Source organism: Erpetoichthys calabaricus, chromosome 11 (assembly GCF_900747795.2).
Source record: "Erpetoichthys calabaricus chromosome 11, fErpCal1.3, whole genome shotgun sequence".
NCBI lineage: Eukaryota > Metazoa > Chordata > Cladistia > Polypteriformes > Polypteridae > Erpetoichthys > Erpetoichthys calabaricus.
The window spans coordinates 73,747,034-73,773,044 of NC_041404.2; the positions used below are offsets into that span (position 1 = coordinate 73,747,034).

At 38.8% G+C, this 26,011-nt stretch overlaps 1 protein-coding gene across 3 annotated transcripts in view; it reads right to left on the minus strand.

The window, feature by feature from the left end:
• Positions 1 to 205: 205 nt before the first annotated feature.
• The window catches only part of fam3a (FAM3 metabolism regulating signaling molecule A), a 41,347-nt gene continuing 15,541 nt past the window's right edge, over positions 206 to 26,011 (minus strand). For all 3 annotated transcript variants that reach the window (XM_028813352.2, XM_051933593.1, XM_051933594.1), the window contains exons 3-10: positions 25,194 to 25,304; positions 23,790 to 23,816; positions 21,792 to 21,915; positions 14,502 to 14,560; positions 11,175 to 11,225; positions 10,997 to 11,081; positions 6,841 to 6,967; positions 206 to 5,194 (exon numbers count right to left, since the gene is read on the minus strand). In XM_028813352.2, the coding sequence (XP_028669185.1) occupies positions 5,096 to 5,194; positions 6,841 to 6,967; positions 10,997 to 11,081; positions 11,175 to 11,225; positions 14,502 to 14,560; positions 21,792 to 21,915; positions 23,790 to 23,816; positions 25,194 to 25,304 (683 nt within the window). In that variant the 3' untranslated portion in view covers positions 206 to 5,095. The remainder of the gene's footprint in view (positions 5,195 to 6,840; positions 6,968 to 10,996; positions 11,082 to 11,174; positions 11,226 to 14,501; positions 14,561 to 21,791; positions 21,916 to 23,789; positions 23,817 to 25,193; positions 25,305 to 26,011) is intronic.

Below are 26,011 nucleotides of genomic sequence, written 5' to 3' on the forward strand. Positions count from 1 at the left end.
GAAAGTGGTTCTGCTAATCACTTGGTCTTAAATAGACTGGACTTCAGTCCTTGGCATACTCTTTTGAGTTACTGAATTGTGAAATATTTCCCTAGCAACTTCCCCACAGGCATTTAACATTCATATAAAACAAACGTCTTATGTCCTTAACTACAAGCTCTGGAGGAAAAACAAAATGATCACATGGAAAATAATCATCCAGACACTATGTTAAGATATTTATTTATTTTAGCAAACACACCAATATTGAAAAAATATTTATAAAAGCAACAGAAAATTTAAAATACAGTTACACATAGTATTACCTTTCCCAATTAGACATTCACAGGTTTAAACTGAGGCATAGCTGGTTTTAGGGCAGTGTCAAACTTAAAGCAACACACAAAACTGCATTCTTAGACAGAAAATATTAAAATGTGGATATACCTGAGCTGAAAGAGCACACCACTGACAGTTCTTTAGTAAAAACATCTGTCAATACGTAGAAATCTGGGTGCAAAGCAGTCACAAACAGAACATTGTTGGACACGATAAATGACTGCTGTCAGGAACCTCGAATAGTCAGGCATCATAATTAAGCCACAGAAACGTTTTTTAATGAGAAACGCAAAGAGTTGCGTTCAACTAAACAATAACTTGATTTCTCATTCCAATTTACAGAGTTGCATTTCAGACATTCAAAATTATTGAAAAGCCCAACTGTATATCTTCAATGAGCATAGGTTTCTTTTGCTGGTATAATTTTTATAGTCATTTTTTTTTATTGCTAAGCTAATATGGATTTGCTGCATAACATATGGATGTCCAAGGTGGGCTTCTATTGGTTTATCGGAGAAATTGTGTAATGTTACTTCTTGCATCAACTGCAGCTATAGAAGATCATACCGATGGCAATGATGCATTGTACTGTTGTTACAAAAGAGAATAAACAGACTTTTATGTTGAAAGGAAACATTTGAATGACTTTACTTTTCTTCATTTTGGCTGGACATTGGGTGCATAAAAATTGCATGAAACTTAACTGATACTGAGCTACAAAATGCAAGATATTTGATTCATATTATTTGACAGTCTTTGTCAGTTATCAGTTGTCTCTCTTTTAAACATCATGTTTCACTGAGCAAATATACAGATTTTAACAGTAAAGACAGAAGCAATGAAACCTTTCCATATAATGCTATTTCAGTTGACACCAGTTATATTTCATGTACTATCACTGTTACCTACTACTACTGGTGATGCTACTTATTTAAAAAAAACTAACATGAAAAGGTTACATCTGGAGGATAGTTTGGTAACTCTGGCTTCTCAGCTATTAGAAGAAAACTAAAGGCTGTGCTGACAAAGTCAATGAGACACAATCTTGGATCGAAGAACATTAACTACTTTCACAGTATAAAGGAACTGAAAAATTTAGAGAAGGCTGGGTCACCTAATCCACCTCTTTAAAATTCTTTAAAAGGACTGATAAAGTGGGCCATTAAGATGCCATCCACCATCTTTCTGTGGCTCTTATTCCATTACATCACCACTGGGAGAACAGCCTAACCGAACAGCATCAGTGTAAAGCAGAAACAAAACCTGGAACAGGCTTGGGCCTAGGTCAATAATGCAATACATAATAAACTACACCAATGGGAATAGAAGTGCATTAAAGTCCAAATCAAGAAAGACCTCTTCACAAAAATTTAGAGGGTTTGTACAGTCTATATATATAGTATGTATATCAGAATAGGTACAGATAGATAATCTGAGAGTACCTACTCTAGTGTAGACTAGATTTTATATATTTTTTTAATCCCTTGAGCACAACAAAATGTGGTTGGTAAGGTTTTAGTCATTACTGTCACATGTACAGAGTTCCATGAAATACTTGCTTGCATATGCTAAATCAACATGTCATAATGCAACAAAATCATAATTCTACTCAATCTGCAGTGAGAAGTCAGGAACTCTAATCCATATAGTCTAATGTAAATCGAAGCATATCATAAAAAGAATATTAACCACTAATGACAAAATTCAGATAACTGAACATTTGCTTGTTTTTCCATCATAGCCTACTCAAACTCAAATTACTTCAGCATCGAGACTGAGATTTAATTCTACACTGCTAAAGTAGTCTGGCGGAAAATTGACTTTAAGCATTGCTGCCAGTGTTGCCATGATCCTAATAGATTATTAAAACATTACTGGTGTTACAAAGATCAATTAAGAGATCTCCCAAAACCGAACAGTACACGCATGGACTGAAACACTTAAAAAGGAAAAATTTAGGATTGATAAATTAAGAAAATTATTTACTGTATAATGACAGGAAGAACAACAAATATAAATTATATTAATAACAAAAAGAGAAATATACAATATAAAAATGAAGGTAGATCTTGGCTCAATAAATAAAATTATTTACTAAAAAATAATGAATGAAAGAGTAATTGATATTAGTGGTACAGTGGAACCTCAAGATACGATCACCTCTGTATACGAGAAATTCAAAATACGAGGAAAGTATGAGCGAAAAATTCAGATCTAAATACGAGCATTGGCTCATGTAACGAGCCACGAGCCAGGCTGTGGGTATAGCTTCGCGGCTTAGCGAGGGGGCGTGGTAGCTGTAGCGAGCCGCAGGGCGATCTGCGGTGTCTGCGTTTCTCACCTAAGTGCACAGGTGGGAAACTGCCCACATCCATGATTTGTCCTGTGGCTGATGGGCTGGGCAGGGTTGCCACCCGTCCTTTAAAATACGGAATCGTCCCGTATTTGAGAATGAAATTGCGCGTCCCGTTTTGAATCAATACGTATGCGTCCCTTATTTTTTTGTATTAAAAGTGGTAACCCTAGCAGCTGCCATGTCTTCCCCGCGTATATAGAGAAGCGTGAGCCGGTTAAGGGGGAGAAGAAGTAAAAGAAAAGAGAGGAGAGGAGAGAGAACGGAGGTTGCAGGAGGAGGCAGGAATCAGCAGCAGTAGGAAGTCGGTGCGAGAGAGCGAGCGAGTACAGGCTCGCGTGTAGCTGAACAGGCGAGCCAAACAGCTGAAGCAGGACGGTGTAGAGAAGGTCAGCTGCATTAAGTGTCTCGCCTGTTGCAGAGCCCGCATGGGAGAAGCAGGTGAGACGCTAACAGAGAAGAAGCACCGGGGATTGTCATCTGTTTTTTGAAGACTACTTCCTGTTGACGTTTTAACCTCGTGTTAAAGGATTCTTATTCTTATGTACTTTAAACCTCCACTTCACAACTGTTTTAAGGATTATTTATTTAAAGATTTATTGAATGCTCTACTGCACTTTGGACACCTGTTTTGATTCTTTTAATAATCAGTTATATTATTTACCAGTGTTATTTATTAAAGGTAGACTACAGTATATATAATTTATCAGTGTTATTTGTTAGGAAAATTGATTTTTATGTTAATATATTTGGGATGCGGAACGGATTAACTGGATTTCCATTATTTTCAATGGGGACGTTTGTTCTAGATACAAGAAATTCGCTATACAAGCTCAGTGCTGGAACGAATTAAACTCGTATCTAGAGGTTCCACTGTATTAACACATTAAAGAATATATATAATAGGTTTTTGATGAAGCAAGGTAGGAGATACTTTAACTGTGTGGATGTTGTTAGTAATTTAAGTGGTGTAATTAGTAAATAAATTCTTCTTTAAACTAAATTATGAACAAAATGAGAACAAATGGGGCAGTTAACAGTGATTTGGCATAAAGCCAGTTTGAGAAAGACTTGTATCTGTCAACACACGTTTTCTGAAAACTGCCTAGCTTTTACAGAAAGCTCTATGCTTATGCATATGTATAGCTTTTCACTCTTTTGAGATCGAAGGACACATGAAAATTTCAACAAAATTCATTCACATTTACAAGAAAGGCAAAAAATATTTATTTTAGTAGTTCCTTATTCACAGTTCTTGTTTCACATTCTTCTGTGTCAAACTGTAGATATAATGAACCCACTGAAGGCACTTGTGTGAACCCAGCAGCAATGGCTTTGCATGTTTACAAGCTGTGGAGTGAAATCTGCAGTACTCTTTTCCTTCATAACGGATCTGGATTTGTGAATCCAAACGTATCTAAATTAAGTCACATTAAGTCACTAATATTGCTATGCATGTTTTGCGTTAACGATTTATTAAGAAAATGTTCATTAAACATTTTTATTGTCCAATTTAAAACCTAACTCTAAATTTTAAAACAATCTCCAGGAATTATTACTTTTATAAAAAAAAATCATATTTTTTTAGCCACTTTTAAACTTGGGCAAACTATGATAGATGCAAGTATATTCAAAGCCTGTTATTATATGATGGCAGAATCAGGTAGTGCAACATTAGAAACTGGCATTTACTGTACTTAAAATTAGGAAAGATGTGATTTCAAATAAGAAGCAAGCTTCAAGGCACCTATTATTACAAAAGCTGGGTGCCAGGGCGCTTTAAACAAGGAAGTAATTATTGTTACCAAACTGAAAGAATGAATAAACTATGGCAATTAGTAAATCAATTATTGCAGAAAGATAACAAAGAGCAAAATTATTACTAGACTTTTGAGGTTGTAGCTATAGAAATGGGAAGTAACTGTTCTTTCTAGCCTTACAGGATAGAGAAAGGCACTAACTTAGCACAGGAGGTGTAAAGCAGTATAGATTATAATGAGGTAACTCTTTGTGCCATGGCGCAACAGAAGCAAATGTATTAAAAGCTGAGCAAATCTATGGAGACCATTCAGTGTTTGGGTTTGTGCAGATATATTCCATACACTGTAATGTCCACCATATGTATGGCTTGCTTACTAAACTGAACCAGTCAGTATGAATTGATTCTCATTGAGAACCTTAAAGTCAACTTGCCATAAGAATGGCAAAGCACATTTAATGTAACAAATCTTGTCTCCAAAATCGCATATATTCAAAACACAACGCTGCTCACTGAAGAGGCATTTTGTGGGATGATTGGGATAAAGTCTTTTAGTGGATCATGCGAGTTCCTACTAAAGTGTTTCAAGATGCTTTAATGACTTAACGCAATGAGCACAGTCTGTGTGTGAAGCTATGTTTACATGCTTCAATAATTATAGCAATTCACTGCTCCTCCAAGGACCTTTGTGGGATACAGCCTTCCATTTCTAAAGCTTCTGGCCAGCCTTCATATTTGTTATTATTCTTATTGTTCTTTATGTGCTGCAAAGAAAAAACAAACAAAAAAAGGTTGATCAAATGTGGGTGAACACAGTATCAATACTGTATTCTATCATTTACCAGTTTAGGTTGACTACTGTATACACATTTACTGGTCTTCTTTTCCAGGATCAGTCATAAATATCGAATAAGATTCAGAATTATAATGAATCATTATTCCAGAATAGACCCACAGACATATTATTCTACCCAGCTTTTGTTTCTACAGCTGGTTTTCAAGCACCCAAAGGGCAAGAAATGAATACAATTTGAAAGGAGTGACACTGCTCTGGAGGCTTTCCTATGTATATACAGTTTTGGCCAAAAGTTTTAAGAATGACACAAATATTACTTTTCACAAAGTCTGCTGCCTCGGTTTTTATGATGGCAATTTGCACATACTCCAGAATGTTATGAAGAGTGATCAGATGAATTTCAATTAATTGCAAAGTCGCTCTTTGCCATGAAAATGAACTTAAAACTGAAAAAAATCAATTTCCACTGCTGCTGTGAAGAAGGGTTCAGGGCACCCAAGAAAGTCTAGCAAGCGCCAGGACCGTCTCCTAAGGTTGATTCAGCTGCAGGATCGGGGCACCACCAATGCACAGCTTGATCAGGAATGGCAGCAGGCGGGTGTGAGTGCATCAGCACGCACAGTGAGGTGAACACTTTTGGAGGATGGCCTGGTGTCAAGATAGGGCAGCAAAGAAGCCACTTCTCCAAGTGAAACATCAGGGACAGACTGATATTCTACAAAAGGTACAGGGATTGGACTGCTGAGGACTGGGGGAAAAGTCAAATTCTCTGATGAATCCCTTTTCCAATTGTTTGGAGTATCCGGAAAAAAGATTGTCCGGAGAAGAAAAGGTGAGTGCTACCATCAGTCCTGTGTCTTGCCAACAGTAAAGCATCTTGAGACCATTCATGTGTCTGGTTGCTTCTCAGCCAAGGGAGTGGGCTCACTCACAATTTTGCCTAAGAATACAGCCATGAATAAAGAATGGTACCAAAACATTTCCAGAGAGCAACTTCTTCCAGCCATCCAAGAACAGTTTGATGACTAACAATGCCTTTTCCAGCATGATGGAGGACCGTGCCATAAGGCAAAAGTAACAACTAAGTGGCTCAGGGAAGAAAACATTGAAATTTTGGGTCCATGGCTAGGAAACTCTCCAGTCCTTAATCTCATTGAGAATTTGTGGTTATTCCTCAAGAGGTGGGTGGATAAACAAAATCCCACAAATTCTGACAAACTCCAAACATTGATTATGCAAGAATGGGCTGCCATCAGTCAGGATTTGGCCCAGAAGTTGATTGACAGCATGTCAGGGCAAATTGCAGAGGTCTTCAAAAAGAAGGGCCAACACTGCAAATATTGACTCTTTGCATAGACAATGTAATTGTCAATAAAAACCTTAGAACTTATGAAATGCTTGTAATTATAACTTCAGTATACCAGATAAACATCTGACAAAAAGATCTCAAAACACTGAAGCAGCAAACTTTGTGAAAACCAATATTTGTGTCACTATCAAAACTTTTGGCCACAACTGTACTCGCACAAACAGATTAACTCAATCATCTTCACTACTATTACCTCATGCAGCAGTTAATATTAAGAGTGTAATATCAAAATCATGGGACATTACCTGCTCAAAAGGAGACTTGTCATCAATTCCTTTAGCCCCAGCAAACACCCAGCTGTCTCGGAAAGCCACATCCTTGATAGCAGTACTACCAAGATCAGTAAAAATCTTCCGTGCCTCCTCATTCATTCTAGGAATTTAGCACAGTCAGTAAATTTAATTTTTTATGTGTCTTTTTCACATAAAATCCAAAAGACAGAAAACAGAGATGTAGCTAGTTTACATTTAATAGTTTCTTGCTGCTACTCATGAACACATCATGATGTAATGTATCCTTTTCAAACTTAAAGGGATTTCAGATTATAATGGAGTCACATTTCTACTGCTTCTTGGGCCAAGACTACTCACAAAAATCAGGGAAACTCAAAGAGACACTGCATATAATTGTTCAAAATCCAAAGGATTTTTTATTATTTCCCCAGTTTTGAGGCCTGGTATTATCCTTCTCAAGGTGCCTCCCCCAGAAGTTTTTCCATGAGGCCTATATTAAATTGGCCCTGTTAACCTAACCTGGGACGAACCCTGGATGACTTTTAGGTCCTACTAAACAAGGATTATGAATATAACTTATAAAGGCTTATGAGACAATTCTTAGGGGGTAAAGTGGGAATAAATCTCAGACTTTAACGGTGGCTGTTTATACACTATATTAAGAAAATGAGTTGTACCCTGGGGTGGGGTATTCATTCATTCATTCTTATACAATAATGTGTGCTTAGTAAGACGTTTGGGGGGGGGAAAAAAGCAAAAAGTGGAGTGTGTGCCCCCCCCCCCAGTGTACTCCCACTAAAATTCTTTCCCTTAAGTCTAACTTAGGACTCTCTCTCAAGTTGTTCCTTTAGGTCAAGTCATTATAAGTGGGCTTTATTTTCATACTATTCACACATAGTATTGTATTATACAGTGGCTCAAAAATATGTTCTCCAGGACCGCAATGCAAAATATATAAAACATGGGACAACTGCAAGAAGGCTAATGGACAACAGTATACAGTGATCCCCCCACCTATCGCGGAAGTTACATTACAGACCCATCAGCGATAGGTGAAAATCCGCGATATAGAAAGACCATAAAAATTAACTTTTTTTTTTTTTTATAGTTAAGCCTTAAAATATCCCTCCCACATGCTTTAAACACATGTAAACTTATTAAAACACACTTTGTAAACACATATGATATGTGGATGTCAGGCTAAGGATATGAATAACATCTCTCTATTATAAAATAAAAAATCTTGGTAGAGATACGAGGCGTGATCTTCTTGGAAGTCAATTTAATGTCCTGCGAGTGAAATTTAACGTCACGCAAGACAAGGCAGTGAGACAGAAGGACAGCTGCTGTACAGGCTTTTAAATGATTGACACGCAGACAGACAAGCAGAACACGCATCTTGGCAGAAGCAGCACAAAGCCAGTAGCTGATCCGTCTGCTTCTCCTTAGTGTGTGTTCAACTCCCCCCCTTCAAAACGCGAGCAGGAGAGACGCGAAGTGGCAGGAGTGTAGTGCGCCCCCGGGGGTGTTGAGTGAAGCGATTGAGATCAGATCATCTTGGAGAGACACTATGACGACATGTGTGACTAGACATTACAACCTAAGGAAGCAAAATCTGTGAGACGGTAACTTTTGCATGTCACGCCCTACTTACAAACAATTTAAAACAAGTTCACAGACATCTAACCTAGCAGTTGTTGGAATGCTTTTGGCAGACACACTTCAGGTGCTCCCAGCTCTTAAAACAACAAGCAGAATACGCAGCAGCAAGCTAGCAGATGATCTGAGCGCATCTCAGTGTGCGTTCAGCCCTCAACCCAACCCCCTTCAGAACGCTGAATGCTGTACAGGCTTTAAATAATTGACGCAAAGCGCGACAAGCAGAACACACAGCTGACCATCGCATTTCTTTAGCGTGCGTTCAGACCCCCTTTACAACGCAAGCAGCATTATAATTCCCGCGAGAAAGATTTAACCACGCCTGGGGCAGGAAATAAAGGACAAATATTGTTTTTACAAAAGTTTTAAAGTAAAAATGAAAATAATGCATATGCAACAATTCCCATGAAAATAGCAATCTCTTTAAATGGTTTGTCCGGTAAACCAAACCCGGGGGTGGGCGAGCGAAGCCCCCTAGTAATTATAATAATAATAAATCTGCAATGTAGCGGGGGCGTGATAGCTAAACCGTGATATAGCAGGGGATCACTGTACTATACTAGATAGATATAAATAAATAAACAGGTAAGTGAATACATAGTAATAAATAAATAGTGACAACATTTAATAATAAAAAAAACAACAGTAATAACAAGGGTAATAAATGTTCTGAATAAAAATAAGCTGTTAGGAGCAGTTCAGTTCAGATACTGGACAGCCAAGGGGTAGAATGTGTTAACTACTAGCATCCTACTAATTTTCTCACCATCTATTATTTCTGCTTTAAACCACAGAGCAAACTGTTTTTGTTAAGCTAATTTGTCAAACCAACAACAACTATATTTTTGTTGCTTTCCAGTGTGGCTGCTGACCACACTAATAAAAGTGAATCTGCTCTCATTTATATCATCAAGTGACTTTTCCTAAATGCTTATAATAATCTCTTTCTGAGGTAATTCTTAATATTAATGTAATGCAGTGGAGTCTCTTTTTCTACCCTAAGCTGGGATGATTATATGCTACTGATCCTCACAGCGACCTGGTCTGCCATAATCATCAACATTAAAAGAAATAAACATTTGAAATACATCAGTCCGTGTGTAATGAATGGATCTAATATACAAGTTTCACTTTTTCAATGCAATTACTGAAATAAATCAACTTTGTCACGATATTCTAATTTTATGACCAGCACCTGTGTGTGTGTGTGTGTGTATAAATACACACACACACATATTATATATATATATATATATATATATATATATATATATATATATATATAAATAAACACACTGTGAGAAGATGTCGAAATGTGACTTTAAATAAATAATCGGGTCCCGGAGAATGCAGGCTCCAAACAGATGTGTGCCAGCGCTTGCTCCAGGGTTGATTGGGGGTACTTGGCTGATCGAGCATTCACATCCAAATGCAAGCAGATCAGTCAAGTGCCTCATTCACACCTCAGAGTAGGCAGAGGATTAGACCTGTACCCAGTTGGGCTGAAAAAATGGAACTTGTACTGCAAAGAAGAGAGAAGAAACAAAATATCAGAAAATGATAGATTTGATTAAAGGAAAAAGAGAGGCAAAATGAAGAGGAGCCTGTGTCATAAGAAAAGGAGGCAGGTGGCCAGGAGTATGCCCCGGGGAAGCGAATGGCAGGCCTGCACTCGAATGTGGGGCTTGTGTAGAACAACTGCAGAAAGGAGTAGGAATGACTCCATGGGGTTTAGAGGAGAGTCCTACCAGCACCGATGGACTGGCAGTGGGACCCCGAACACAAGATAAATAGAAGACTGCACTTGTCGCCAGGTATTTCCTCATCCTGCAGGGTCCCGATGGGATAAGTTGAGGAGATGCCATTTTACAGAGAAGCACAGGGGCTAACGTTTTTAAAGGAAGAACCTACCTGTGATTTTAACCTTAGTTTTATTGGATTATTATTAATTATTAATTTATAAGATTATTATTATTGGAGTATTTTAACCTCTACTAGATACTGATTTTTTGCATTATGTATTTATTGAATATCTATTTTTTTACACTGCACTTTCTGAACAGTATTCTTTAGATTTTAATAAAAGTACTGAACAAGTTTGCATCAACATTCAGCTGACTGTGTGTGTCCTCATTTGCCCAGCTCATCTTGGTTAATGACTGACCTGGACTGCCACTCACATAAGCTCCACAGGGACAGTGAAAGCCCCAGAACCACTCTGCTGTCCATAGACAATACTCAGTAGCCCCCCCGACTTAAAAAAAAAAAAAAAAAAAAAAAAAAAAAAAAAAAAAATCAAAATCAGTTGTGTGTCAGGAGTTTAGCTACACCGGAGTAAATAAAATGCAGTAGTTGTTTTTCTTTTCACTATTTTCAGAAATGTTTACAGTTTACAGCTATTTTTGGTAATACTATACAGAAGAAAATGACTGCACACCTACCTGCCTTTTACACCAGAGGACTTTATTGCAATGTGAGCTAATTATACATGTTAATAGCATCAACTTACTTTGTAGCTGGATCATCATAAGAGGCAACGAATACAAGTGTTCCTTCATGCAGTGGTCGGAGGAACTTGAGCAGTTCATTGACATCTGTTATATACAGAAAGACAAAACGATAACGCACAAGCAAAAACTTAACTTATGCAGAGTTTCATGAAGTATTAAAAGAAAGTATGTACCTACCTCCTTCCCACATGTCAAAAAAACGTGCCTCTATGAGCTCACCTGTGACTCCTGGACAGGAAAAAGAATTAAAAGAAAAACACAAAAAAGCTTACTTATATACTAAGCAGTTTCTATCTTTGTGTTTTCATGCTAAAAACTGCTGTTCTACAGTATATGACAGAGTCAACTGTATAGCAAAGTCATTGTTGGTGAAGGTAAATATTTAAGCAGTTGAGTAATTTTGAAAAGTAAACAAAAAATTATTTCTTTCCACTGTTTAAAGTTTAATTTTATTTACAGTCTAGACCAGCTCCCTCTTACTATGTCAAGATGGCCATATACACTGCCTGGCCAAAAAAAAAAAAAGTCGCCACCAAAAAAAAAAAAGGTCACACACTCAAATATTTCATTGGACCGCCTTTAGCTTTGATTACGGCACGCATTCGCTGTGGCATTGTTTCGATAAGCTTCTGCAATGTCACAAGATTTAGTTCCATCCAGTGTTGCATTAATTTTTCACCAAGATCTTGCATTGATGATGGTAGAGTCTGACCGCTGCGTTCTCCAGCACATCCCAAAGATTCTCAACTCTGGAACAAGGTAAATCTGGACTCATCAGACCACATGACCTTCTTCCATTGCTCCAGAGTCCAATCTTTATGCTCCCTAGCAAACTGAAGCTTTTTTTCCTGTTTGCCTCACTGATTAGTGGTTTTCTTACGGCTACACAGCTGTTCAGTCCCAATCCCTTGAGTTCCCTTCGCATTGTGCGTGTGGAAATGCTCTTACTTTCACTATTAAACATAGACCTGAGTTCTGCTGTTGTTTTTCTTTGATTTGATTTTACCAAACATTTAAGTGATCACCGATCACGATCATTCAGGATTTTTTTCCCCGCCACATTTCTTCCTCGAAGATGATGGGTCCCCACTATCCTTCCAGTTTTTAATAATGCGTTGGACAGTTCTTAACCCAATTTTAGTAGTTTCTGCAATCTACTTAGATGTTTTCTCTGCTTGATGCATGCCAATGATTTGACCCTTCTCAAACAGACTAACATCTTTTCCACGACCACGAGATGCGTCTTTCGACATGGTTGTTTAAGAAATGAGAAGCAACAAATTGCACCAGTTGGGGTTAAATAACTTGTTGCCAGCTGAAAGATTATCGCCCATGCAGTAATTATCCAATAGGAGGCTCGTACCTATTTGCTTAGTTAAATCCAGGGGGCGACTTTTTTTGGCCAGGCAGTGTATGTTCCTTTTAATAGGTTGAACAGCAAGAGAAATTACAAATTTTCTCATACTTTCATCCTCTCTATTCCATCAGCACTTGGATGGAAGGCAAGAACTAATATTGTTTCCACAACAAAACACTTGTAAGCACCCACAGTCACTAATATTAGGCCCAATTACAACCATCAATTAATCAAAACTGCACATCTTTTCTAAGAATGTGGAAGAAAAATTGGGCAACTCTGGTTGCTGAATTCTATTGTTAGGTTTTATCTTTTTTGTTCCTGCTTTTCTGTTTTACAGTAACTTTGTTTTGTTTTCTTCTTTTATAGTTTGACTATAAAGTAATTTGTTGCACAATTTTGACTTGATTGTATGCAATATAATTTTCTTCAAATAAAAGAAAAAAGAAAAAAAAACTGCCTACACAGAAAGAATGTGCGTTCACAACACAAGCAGTGTATGCTGAAAGTTAAAATCCATAAACATAATTCTGGAATTAAATATGTAAATAACATTTTTAATAATAATTAATTTGGTTTTAAAGATTAAAAAAAAAAATCCTGAAAAACCAGCATTGCATTGATAAAACGTAATTTATCATAAGACTTTCAGTGAACAGGTTATTTAATTGTGCTTGTTCTTATAGTAGTGACTGAAAAACATATAAAAAGGAATAAAAATAAAATGGATACTGCAGAATCTTCTAACAAAAACACTTAACTAGACTTATCTCGGGTACTACCGTCCTCTTAAACTACATGGCACATCACTTAAAATCTTATTCTTTCAAAAACAGGAAGATAGCCACATTGTACTACCAACTCATGTTTGAAGTGGGGTCCCCTGCTCAGTGTTTAGATTTATGCAGCACTTTCCATGGATGAATTCAGTTCAATTCAGTTTATTTTTATACAGTGTTCTTCATTGAGTGCAGGTGCAGAGAGCTGTGACTAGTTCTCAGGTAAAATGCAAGTATAGATTTTACAAATTACTAAATACAGAATTAGTACAAATAAAGACACATCTGTTTAAACACACAGAAAAAAAAGTATCAACTGATTAACATAATTAATGGAAAGATATTGTTGGCTTCCATTTAATTGCTGAATAGCCAGACACTATCAGGATCCATGAAATACATGTTCAAGTTTCAAGTGCACGAATGAGTCAATTAACATCTGTGTGATACAGAATTGTGTTATGCCGGCCTTGGTATTACTACAGCCAGATAAGAACAGTATTCAAAAGGTGCACTGAATTTAACAAATGTTTTCTTTTTAGGGTGTATTATACTTGAGAGAGAGCAAATATTGGGGCAGTGTTCCTTCCCATCTCTGGCACTAAAAACACATAAACACACATAAAATCACGGAACACTTTGCCATTTTACTACATTAATGTATTAATCTAGTGTCACACACGTGTGATTGGGAAACATCTGAAAGGCTTTAAGAATAGTACAACCATGCCAGACCAGGGAGTGGCGAGCTGCACTAACTCTTTCTTAATCTTCCGCAGACCATCCATGGGTCCCGGCGCCAGTGATGACGTCACTTCCATTTTTTCCAGTGTCAGTGATGATGCCACGTCCGGTCCTGGGGCCACAGATGATGTCACTTCTGGTCCCGGGCTTTAAAGCTGCTATTTTTTTCCTGTTATATTCACTTATGTTGTGGATTCGAACCTGTGATTATCTCGATCAATTTAAAACCCATTTGCAGCCAAGGCACAATATACGGGTGGCTGCCCCAAACCTTTTTATGTCTATGGTCTGCTTTTGTGACACTAGGAACAAGAAAATTACAGTGAGACAAAGTAATTTCAAGTTCACTATATTGTAGATACTGCAGTCTTTAATCTTTTAATGATACATTTTGTCCCAGTGTTTTTATTTGGGGTTATTTTTGCGGTTTTGGTAGACTAGAATATCAAGTTTAGATTTTATTACCCATAAATTATAAAAGACACAGCTTCTACTCAGCACTTAAAATATTAAATAAGCATGCACTGCAGCAAAGCTAGATGAAATTCAAACAGCCACTCTAAAAGAACACTACACACAGTGTGAACTATGTTTAATAAGAACAGAAAATCAGAAGCCTCTTACCATTAACTAAAGCAATGTTCACACCACGTCCAACATTGTTCTTAACACTGCTCATGAGTCTAAAACACATGAAAATATAGGTAACATTAGATACATCACTCTTGATAGGATCTTGGTAAATCACTATTTTCACATCTGCTGACAGTATAGCTTAACTATTACATTATTTGCTCTAAGTATCTAAATTACTTGCGACACCCCTACATTATATACAAGCCTGCAAAAAACATCCTAGGCTTAGTACACACTACTGCGGATAAACTTTGAAAATGCCACATTCATTTTAAAAGGTTTACAGTGGGTATAGAAAAGAATCACCCCCTTCGAAATATTCTTTTTTTTTCCTTTACAGCATTAAATGAAAACAAAATGTGTATTAGTGACTGTGTCTTTCATCGGATCCACTTTACATATGTGAAAGCAAGGAGTCCTCCAATTAAAATGGCTCAATTGCTCACATCACATTGAATGTAAACCAAACCATTGATTGAATTTCATGATTAGTTTTATTTGAAAAATACTGTAAACAGACATGTTAATATTAAAATTGATAAAAAAAAATAAACCATTGTTTAAATGACTAGAAGTAATTATGAAGCCAAGAATGGTGGAAAGCCCGAGTGACAAAATGCAAACTAAAATTAAACACATTATACAGAACCTTCAGATACAAACTGGATACTATACTTATAAAAACTCTTTAAACAATATTAAATACTAGCCAACCCGCGGCGTAGCATACACCGCATAATCAGGCCGCTTTTTTAATGATTTTTAAGCACAGGGAAAAAATGAACATTTGAAAAATCCGTAATTTAATAAACCACCAAGAAAAGTAACATTGCAACAATGCACGGTACGAACCAACATACAATTGTCCGTGACTGAAAACTGGAGGACCGCCGTTGCTCCTTCTCCTCCCAGAGCGAGGGACGGCGCTCGGGCGCGGAGGGCGGAACGGGAGGAGAGGGGGAGGATGCCCATTCCGCCCTCTCTGTCAAGCTAGTCTGCTGATTTCTCGTTCAGTACGCAGTGCCTGCTCTGTGCCCACCCCCAACTCGTCACCTGAGTCGTTTTCGTCTTTGCACAGTCCACATGCACCTGAGAGTCACGTTGACTGTTCATTTTCCAAACAGTGCCTCATTCGCTTTTGTCTCTGGTACAGTTCACATGCACCTCTGAGCCACGTAGACTTTTCATGGTTCTGGCTGCTTTTCTATATATAATCCACCAAGTCACCCGACCATGGTAGTAGTGGGGGGGGGGATTGTGTGCGTGTACAAATGGCAGGGATGCAATCAGTGCGAGCATATGACCTGCACTTACTGGGAATTCTTCGTTCGTGGGGAACAATTGCAAGCCCCGGTTTCCAGCACGAATGGGGTTCAATGGTTTACCCACGCCTCTCTGCGCCGGGTAGACACCCGTTGATCCATTCAGTGTAGCGCGTGTGCAGTTACCTGATGCAGGAATCTGTATAACATTGAAAGAAGTGTTGTTTCCATGAAATACATTTGAAGCGGTGGCCATGGAAGGCAAATGAACAGTCAACGCGGCTTACAGCTGGATGTGGACTGCAGCACAGACCAAAGCGAGTGAGTATGTGTTTGGGAGGATGGTGAGAGTTGGCTGGCGGGGCTGTGAGGTGCGTTCCCTATCACGTGGGAGGAGAGTTAGTTTGTGGGTGGGGCTTCGTCCTTCGTTTCCCATGTTTTGCGATGGTGGACGTGTCGTAACCTAAAAGAATAATGAAAAGTCAACGTGGCTCAGAGGTGCATGTGGACTGTAGCACACACGAAAGCGACTTATTACGGGGTGGTTGGTGAGTTGTTGTGTCCGGGCACATGAGCAGGCAGTGTGAATGCCTGGAGAGTGGGGGTGGACGCGGGCTGGGGAATAAGGAGTGTTGGTGGGCGGGGAAATGTTTTCCATGTTCCTGCAGGACCATCTAAGAAGAAGCATGTTTGTTGCGGATGCGAATCGCTGCATGTAGCATGTAAAACAGTTTGCGATGGTGGACACCATTGTGCGTCGTAACCGAAAAGTCAACGTGGCTCAGAAGTGCATGTGCACTGTAGCACAGATGAATGCGAATGACGCCATGTTTTGTGAGTTGTCGCGTCCGAGCTGGTGGGCATGTTTCTGTGACGCCGTGTTTTGTGAGTTGTCGCGTCCGAGTTGGTGGGCATGGCTGTGAGTTGTCGCCCTATCCCATTTGGTGGGCGTGGCTGTCTTGCGTGCGCTGGCGGCTGCTTAGTGAATTTTATATATATATATGTATGTATATAGATATAGAGAGAGAGAGAGAGAGAGAGAGAGAAAGAGAGAGAGGAGAGAGAGAGAGAGAGATTGCTGACTTTTTGTAATTTACTTGAAAACCACAAGCAAAAAAAGGAATGTGCATTAACATATAATCCATAATCGGAAAGTCCAGCATATCACAGTGATGGAAAATACTGGAAATATAAAGGAAAAAAGCATTAACCAATGAATAAACAGAGGTTGAAAATGTGAGAAATCAATGTCTCTCTATTAAAAAAAAAAAAAAAAAAAAATCTTGGAAGGAGATGAGACTTGATTTTCTCAGAGAGACACGTTACGCGAGACATGTCTTTGTGCCAAGAGATTTAACCATGCCCGTAGCCGAAAATAAAAGACAAAGCAGATGACAAATTAGGACGTCGTAAATAATTCAAAAATGTTGACATAGTACACATGCAGAGCAGGTTTGAGATAATGGAAGTACGAAAATTTGAAAGTCTCAAAAAAAAAAAAAAAGGGTAGTAAAGATCGCATTAGTGCAAACAAATGGAAATTGTTACTCGGTGAAATAATGGATCAGCGAAAAGAGATCGAATACAGTCATATGAAAAAGTTTGGGAACCCCTCTTAATTCTTTGGATTTTTGTTTATCACTGGCTGAACTTTCAAAGTAGCAACTTCCTTTTAATATATGACATGCCTTATGGAAACAGTAGTATAATGTCAGTAGTGACATTAAGTTTATTGAATTAACAGAAAATATGCAATATGCATCATAACAAAATTAGGCAGGTGCATAAATGTGGGCACCCCAACAGAGATATGACATCAATACTTAGTTGAGCTTCCTTTTGCTCCTTTGAGCCTCTAGACGCTGTCCTCCTATAGCCTTTGATGAGTGTCTGGATTCTAGGTGGAGGTATTTTTGACCATTCTTCCATACAAAATCTGTCCAGTTCAGTTAAATTTGATGGCTGCCGAGCATGGACAGCCTGCTTCAAATCATCCCAAAAGCACTTTGTTCCAAAATGAATCTGGCTTGTCTAAATGAGCATTTGCATAGAACAAGCGACTCTGTTTGTGGTGTGAGTGCAGAAAAGTCTTCTTTCTCATCATACAATGTTCTTTGTGCAAATTGCGCTGAATTGTACAACGATGTACAGATGCACCATCTGCAGCAAGATGTTCTTGTAGGTCTTTGGAGGGGATCAGTGGGTTGTGTCACGCACGCACGCACGCGCGCTTAGGGAGCCGCAGAAAGACTCAAACTGTTACATGAAACCGCAGGCCAGAATGGAATGGCAGAGCACTAACCTCTCTCTCTTTGTTTTCGGCAGAAAGAAAGAAACACCACCGCCATGAAGTCGCCTCCAGTACCTAACCACGCAATACCACTTCCGCATTCCCTCTGTCAACCCCTGATGACGTCACCATCCCAGCATCCATCTTGGTCCCTTCCCAGCAGTCTTCACTTTCATTTCCGGTCCCTCTCCATAAAGATTCCCCCAGTTCGCCATCTTGTCGTCTGATATATATTGTTATATACAATATTTTTGACCTGAACTTAATTCTTACAGTATACAGGGCAGGAAAACCCCAACCCTTTATGCTTGTGTTGTCTTCTTTTTACAGTGGCGTAGTCAGCAGGATACAAAGTCCGAAAGAAAATGTCAGAAGGACAGGACCTGAACGCTGTCCTCACCGAAATGGCGACGCAGCTCCAGAATCTGCAACACGAGGTGGTCACTACAAAGCGCGAGCTGGAAGAGACCAAAGCACGGCTCGTGAACGCAGAATCGGTAAGACCGGAGCCCGCCCGACCTCCGCCTCCCCCAATTGTACCGTTGTTGGAGACAGACGATATCGAGTCCTACCTGGGCATCTTTGAGAGAACCGCCACCCGGAACCAGTGGCAGCGGGTGGAGTGGGCGTCCATCCTCGCGCCCTACCTGAAGGGTGCCGCGCAGCGGGCTTATTATGATCTCCCCGAGGAGGAAGCCACGAATTATGACCTCCTCATACCCGAGATCTTGAGTCGCTACGGCATCACGTCGGACCAGCAGGCGAGCGAGTGGCAAAATTGGCAGTTTGACCCTGACCGCCCCGCCCGAGCCCAGGTTTTCGACTTCTGGGGAAAAATGGGCCGCTGGCTACGGCCAGAGGAACCCTAGGCACGCCGTGTTGTAGAACAAGTGGCGTGTGGGCGCTTAGGGAGCCGCGGAAAGACTCAAACTGTGACATGAAACCGCAGGCCACAAGGGAATGGCGGAGCACTAACCTCTCTCTCTTTGTTTTCGGCAGAAAGAAAGAAACACCACTACCATGAAGTCGCCTCCAGTACCTAACCATGCAATACCACTTTCGCATTCCCTCTGTCCACCCCTGATGACGTCAGCATCCCAGCATCCATCTTGGTCCCTTTCCAGCAGCCTTCACTTTCATTTCCGGTCCCTCTCCATAAAGATTCCCCCAGTTCGCCATCTTGTCGTCTGATATATATTGTTATGTACAATATTTTTGACCTGAACTCAATTCTTACAGTATACGGGGCCGGAAAACCCCAACCCTTTATGCTTGTGTTGTCTTCTTTTTACTGTTGTCTGTAACCATTCTCACAACCCTGTGCATTTGCCGCTCCTATATTTTTCTTAGCCTGTCAGACCTGCTGGGTTTAACAGCAACTGTGCCTTTGGCCTTCCGTTTCCTGATTACATTCCTTACAATTGAAACTGACAGTTTAAACCTCTGAGAGAGCTTTTTGTAGCCTTCCCCTAAGCCAAGATATTGAACAAGCTTTGTTTTCAGATCTTTTGAGAGTTGCCTTGAGGATCCCATGCTGTCACTCTTCAGAGGAGAGTCAATGGGAAGCATAACTTGCAATTGACCACCTTAAATATCTTTTCTCATGATTGGAAACACCCGTCTATGAAGTTTAAGGCTTAACAAGCTAATCCAAGCAATTTGGTGTTGCAAGTAATCACTATTGAGCAGTTACATGCATTCAAATCATCAAAATTACAAGGGAACCCACACTTGTGCACAGCCAGTTTTTCACATTTGTTTTAAATTTCATACAACTAAATACTGTTTCACTAAAAATCTTTGTTCAGAAAACACCCCAGTACTCAGATGTTCCTAGGAAATGAAAGACATACCACTGTTATCTTTTTTGTTGAAAGTAGAGTCAATTATTGTGCAGGCTGAGAGGGGCTCCCAAACTTTTTCATATGACTGTATATTGCTCGAATTTATTAGACTTGTAGATCGTCTAATTCGTGGAAAAAAAAGTAGTGTTTCTTCCCAATGAAGAGGTGTATCCATAAGAATTAAAAGATTTGTTGTTTGGTGAAAGTGAAATCCCGCGAGAGAAAATTTCAAGCCCTGCGAGACAAGAGCTTATGCAAAGATATTTGAAACAGTCCTGCCCACATAACCATGCACGCGCTTCAATCATTTCTCACTTGTGTGAATGCTATTGTCAGACACATTTCTTCTTGAGAGAAAGAAACAATATTCACTCACGGGCTGTTATACGTTGCATTGTCATAATGTAATTCCAAACACAGAATCAAAATTCAGTGCGATATTGATGAAAAGGTAAAAGTGAAAAGAGATTGAATATATGGACATGGGTGATATGACAGAAGTATGTAGATATTGTTTGGCTTGTGGCAGACGACAGGGGACCCTACCCAGCCGGGACACCTGAAAGGTCCACAAGAGGGACAATACCTCCCCTGGGCCACGAGAGGGCAGCCGTGCCAGTCTGCATGGGGGCCACGGGAATGGAGATGGGACACTCATCCCTGTTGGGGCCCGTGACCACCACCAGGGGGTGCCCGGATGATTATGGAACCCTGGATGGCAGCACTTCCGCCACTCTTGGGAGGTGCTGCCGGAAGGAATTCCAGGGACACCTAGAGTGCTTCCGGGTGCTCATGCGGCACTTACGCCACACCAGGAAGTGCCACTGGAAAAATGTCACAGAGCACCTGGAGCACATCTGGGTACTGCATAAAAGGGGCCGCCTCACTCCAGTAGACAAGCCAGAGCCGGGAGGAGGAAGACTGAGCTTGTGGGGAGAGGAGTAGAGGCAGCAGAAGGATTCAAGGAGAGAGAAAGAAGGGACTGAGTTGGCTAATGATTAAGGCATTGTGGTGTTGTCGTCTATAATAAACGTGTGTGTTTTGGACATTCGGTGTCTGTCTGTCTGTGTCCGGGAGCTGTCTTTCCACACTTTAAACTAAGCTGGAGACTTGTAGATCATCTAATTCGTGTTGCCATCAGGGAAAAGGAGTTTCTTCCCAATGAAGAGGCCTATCCGCGAGAATTAAAAGTTTTGTTGTTTGGTGAAAGTAAAATCCACATACACGAGCAACAGAGACGTGAATTTAAAGGCGTGTAGCGCAGGCGGGAGGGGGTTGGCAAGCAAAGCCCCCTAGTAGTAAATAATAATGAAAAGGAGCAAAGCTCTGGAGAAGCAAGTCTCAAATACAGAGAGTACCTAGTAAGTATGTCAAAGAACTTAAAATTTTGAAAATGTACAAAACAGATAAATGCATGGGAAATGCTGTATAAAGTCCACATATTCTACTGAAAATGCTGCTGAAACTGAAAGTAAAAATAAATAAACAGGGTTTGTTTCCTGCCTTGTGCCCTGTGTTGGCTGGGATTGGCTCCAGCACACCCCCATGACCCTGTGTTAGGATACAGCGGGTTACATAATGGATGGATGGATGGATGGATGGATGGATATGTGTCAGCAGGCAGTACTCACTAATCAGAAAATTATGAAAATGGAAGCACAGGACCATTTGATAAGTACCAAAATGTGACACAATATTGTTTTGTCAAATGTATACTTAGGAGAACTTTTCAAAACTATATGTTGTTGGTGATAGAAAACAGTTACAGTATGGATGGAAGGCCAAAACAAATAAAAAAAAAAACATGATTTATAATTGAACTATGCTAGTGTGGACAAAGTCTTATGAATTATAAAAAGAACAAATTAAATTTTTAGCTCACATTCTGTCTTCCAAGCAAATTTTGGGCCCAATGACATTAGCTGCTCCACTGACAATTCGAAAGGCAAAGTACTTCTCTGGACAGGGCATTGGTAGGCCACACTTATACCTCTTAGGCCTCATGTCTGCAGTGTCAAAGGGAGGAAAAAAAAAATCTTAAAATTACTCAATAATTTGTTAATTTGGTTAGGAATGTAAAAAATTTGAAATACATTCACAAATTCCACAATATACCATGATAAATTGATAAAAATTCAAACAAAGGAGTAATTACTTTTTAGAGCTACTATAAGACTTAAAACTAATTCCTTCACAACTATCTGTATTTAAATACATGTGATTAATTATTTTGGTTGTGTTGAATTTAAAACACATATTATAGTTAAACTGGAACTTCGCAGATACTTATACATTAATTATAAATGAACCAGCATCATTTGGTTTTTAAATTGTAGCATTAATGTTTTTTGTTTATTAATGAACACAAAAATCAAAATCACACAATCAAATGTCTGAATATATACTAGCATTTAAATTTCTACACTGAAAACTGCACATTTTGCCAGCATTTAAGGAAATTCTTTTTTGTGCCAAACATAGGAGGAGGTGAGGTTGCCGGTTCGAATCCCGTAAATGCCAATAGAGACTCTGCTCTGTTGGGCCCTTAAGAAAGGCCCTTAACCTGCAATTGCTGAGCACTTTGAGTAGTGAGAAAAGCACTATATAAATGCACAGAATTATTATTAAAGTATGCAGTATCTAGCTAAACTAACAGTCTAAGACAGATTGAAATCTTAGTAACCAATACAGACCTCAGCATTTACGTTTTCAGTGCAAGACAGATCGAAATCTTAGTAACCAATACAGACCTCAGCATTTACGTTTTCAGTGCACAATCTATTTGAATGCATTTTAAATGCATATAGTAATAAAATGCACTGCATATTTCATTCTAACACATGGAGCATCACAAGCATTACAAATCCCACACTAAATGGCATTTAACAGAGACATAGCAACCAAACTGACTCATTGACACTTGAACTTTTATTAAGGTGGGTGTCTCATAAATAAAAAATATTTTCATATTTTAAATTTTGCCAAGCAGTACAACTAAGTGGTATATTAGTTGCGAAGAGACAACTCTTTATTTACTATTGCATATTAGTTACTATATCACAAACTATATTCATTATGATATTTAGAGAAGGCAAACACAGTGGTGTACAGGAAAACAAGGACGACACCCTTACTTACTGTAAGTGATCTTCAGGATTTATTTTTTATCTTTTCGCTTATTGGCCATGTACTGGCATTCAAAAATTAATACCACATTAAGTAGCACATAACATAACATAACATAATTTAACTATGAGCCAATTTATTGGCAGTATTCTCTTATCTTTGTTAAGATAAAAAGCTTTAAATGCTACATTTTTTTCCTTTTCTTATTTATTTTTTTGGATAAACAAGTTTACAGTTTTCAATTCACAGCCATTCTTTACTAAATACACACATACGTGAAATAATTCATAAAACCTTTAAACTACACCAACAAAGCATTCTATTTCTCAATGTAAAGAGTTGCAGCACTGGAAATCTTTGGATGAGCATAAACACTGCAATAAAACAAACACCTAAGCACTTCTGGATTAACGCTTTTAAAAGACAGTTGAAAAAATTGAGCATGACACAACATAAACTATTACTACTACTAATTGTTCTATAAATATTCTGCAATTTTTTTTTGTTCAAGTCAAGGCTTCAAAATAATATATTTATGTTCCCTTATGTAGAATCACTTTAAATACATTCAAAAATGAGGATACAGCAGCTAACCAGTCATGCCTATTCTAATTTTTTCAAAAATGATGCACATACCGAATGTGCACATCGAGACAGAAAAATATCAGGGCAGGACATAACACCACATGAGACAAATGGTCTTACAAAATTCAGAAGCATGACAAATCCAAAGCATTTAATTTTTCTTACGAACCTGCTGCTGTTGGTCCTTCATTCTGAGCTGAAAACAAACATAATAAAATTCAGCAAAAAGCAATAAATTCACCTTTTAAATCATCAACATTGATGCCAATATTTACTGTACAATCTATTTTAATTGTACAACAAAGTAACAGTTCTCTTATTTCACATGAATTTGCTCCCTCTAGACCACTCTATATTGATGCATCCACCTAGTATTGTTCTTAAAATGACTGATTAATTTATAAGGGGGAAAACAAAACAACCATCTCCAACCGCTGTAAAGGCTATGTACTTGCACTGGTATTAAATAGGTCTCATAGAATGCCCCAGTCAGAGTTTGAATTATGCACTACTGGGCTCCTGAAAGCCTAATACAGTGATCCCTCGCTATATCGCGCTTCGCCTTTCGCGGCTTCACTCTATCACGGATTTTATATGTAAGCATATTTAAATATATATCGCGGATTTTTTGCTGGTTCGCGGATTTCTGAGGACAATGGGTCTTTTAATTTCTGGTACATGCTTCCTCGGTTGGTTTGCCCAGTTGATTTCATACAAGGGACACTATTGGCAGATGGCTGAGAAGCTACCCAACTTACTTTTCTCTCTCTCTTGCGCTGACTTTCTCTGATCCTGACATAGGGGGATTGAGCAGGGGGGCTGTTCGCACACCTAGACGATACGGACGCTCGTCTAAAAATGCTGAAAGATTATTTTCACGTGGCTATCTTCTGTGCAGCTGCTTCCTGAAGCGACATGCTGCACGGTGCTTAGCATACTTAAAAGCTCGAAGGGCACGTATTGATTTTTGACTGTTTGTTTTTCTCTGTCTCTCTCTCTCCCTGCTCCTGACGGAGGGGGTGTGAGCTGCCGCCTTCAACAGCTTTGTACCGGCGGTGCTTCGCATACTTAAAAGCCAAACAGCCCTATTGATTTGTTTGCTTTCCTCTGTCTTTCTGACAGTCTGTGCTCCCGACGCAATGGCAAATGCTGGGTTGAAAATGTATTCAGTAAAGAAAAATAGGATGATTAATTAAAACAAATCATACCAAACAAAATGTAACATAAATAATCAAATTAAGTTAATTTGAATAAAATTTCAATTATGGTTCATAACAAATTAGGACATTTGACATTGACCAAATAATATCAAGAAATGACAGGACTTAATGAAGCACTGAAAGTTAAGCATTCATATTATGTAAAGAATTTGGGATACACCACTTAATGTAACCTTATATTTCTGTAATTCAGAAAACAACGCATTGACTAACAGTGGAAAGACGTGCAGTGTCTAAATTTCACATTTTAGATCAAACATACATTTACCAGTTTTTGATAAGAAAAAAAGGGAGACATCATTTGAAAAACTACACAATCAATGGTAGCAAAATAACGGGTAGCATGCGCTCACCAGGAAATAGCTGTCCAACATGGAGGAAACCTCTGTCTGAACCCAGCATGGTACTGACCACTATCCATGTGAGCCCTACTGTCACAAGGACCACTACAATCCGCAAGGGCCCTAAAGACAGGAGTACAGAATTCAAGAGAAAAACAACGTTAAGCACATATGGTTGTAGGCTGAACACGTGTATCAAGAGGTAGCAAAAGCAAAGTGTATATTTCTATATATCAGATGTTTCAAACTCAGTTCACAGAGAGGAGCAGAGGATAGATGAAGCCTTCCATTATATATATATATATATATATATATATATATATATATATATATATATATATATGTGTGTGTGTGTGTGTGTGGGTGTGTTTATTACTCTGCACAACCTTAGGCCACCTACTTTTTTTAGGAAGCGAGTGCTTACAGTATTTAATCATGAAAAAACTATATGCAAAAATACTACGTGCAAAAGCCCAAGGTGGCCTAACAACTTTGCATAGTACTTATCTATGTTAAAATTACAATATTTTGAAAAGATCACTTCCTTCATCACAGAAGGTTTGAGAAATGCTTGAACAAGAGTTTGATTCAGGCTTCGACTGATCTGCAGCAGGTATGGCTAAAATGTGTTTCAGGACTTAATTGTTTTGAATGCTGGAGCGTTTTTAAATTTGGTTTATCTACGTACTTCAATAAAGTCGTATCACATATCACATTGTTGTTTATTAAACATTTTTGTAGCCATGGGTTTTATTAAAAAAAAAAACCAGTGATAATAGAAAGCAATTTTATGTGTAAGTAGACTACATAAAATGTTTTTAATTGCATCT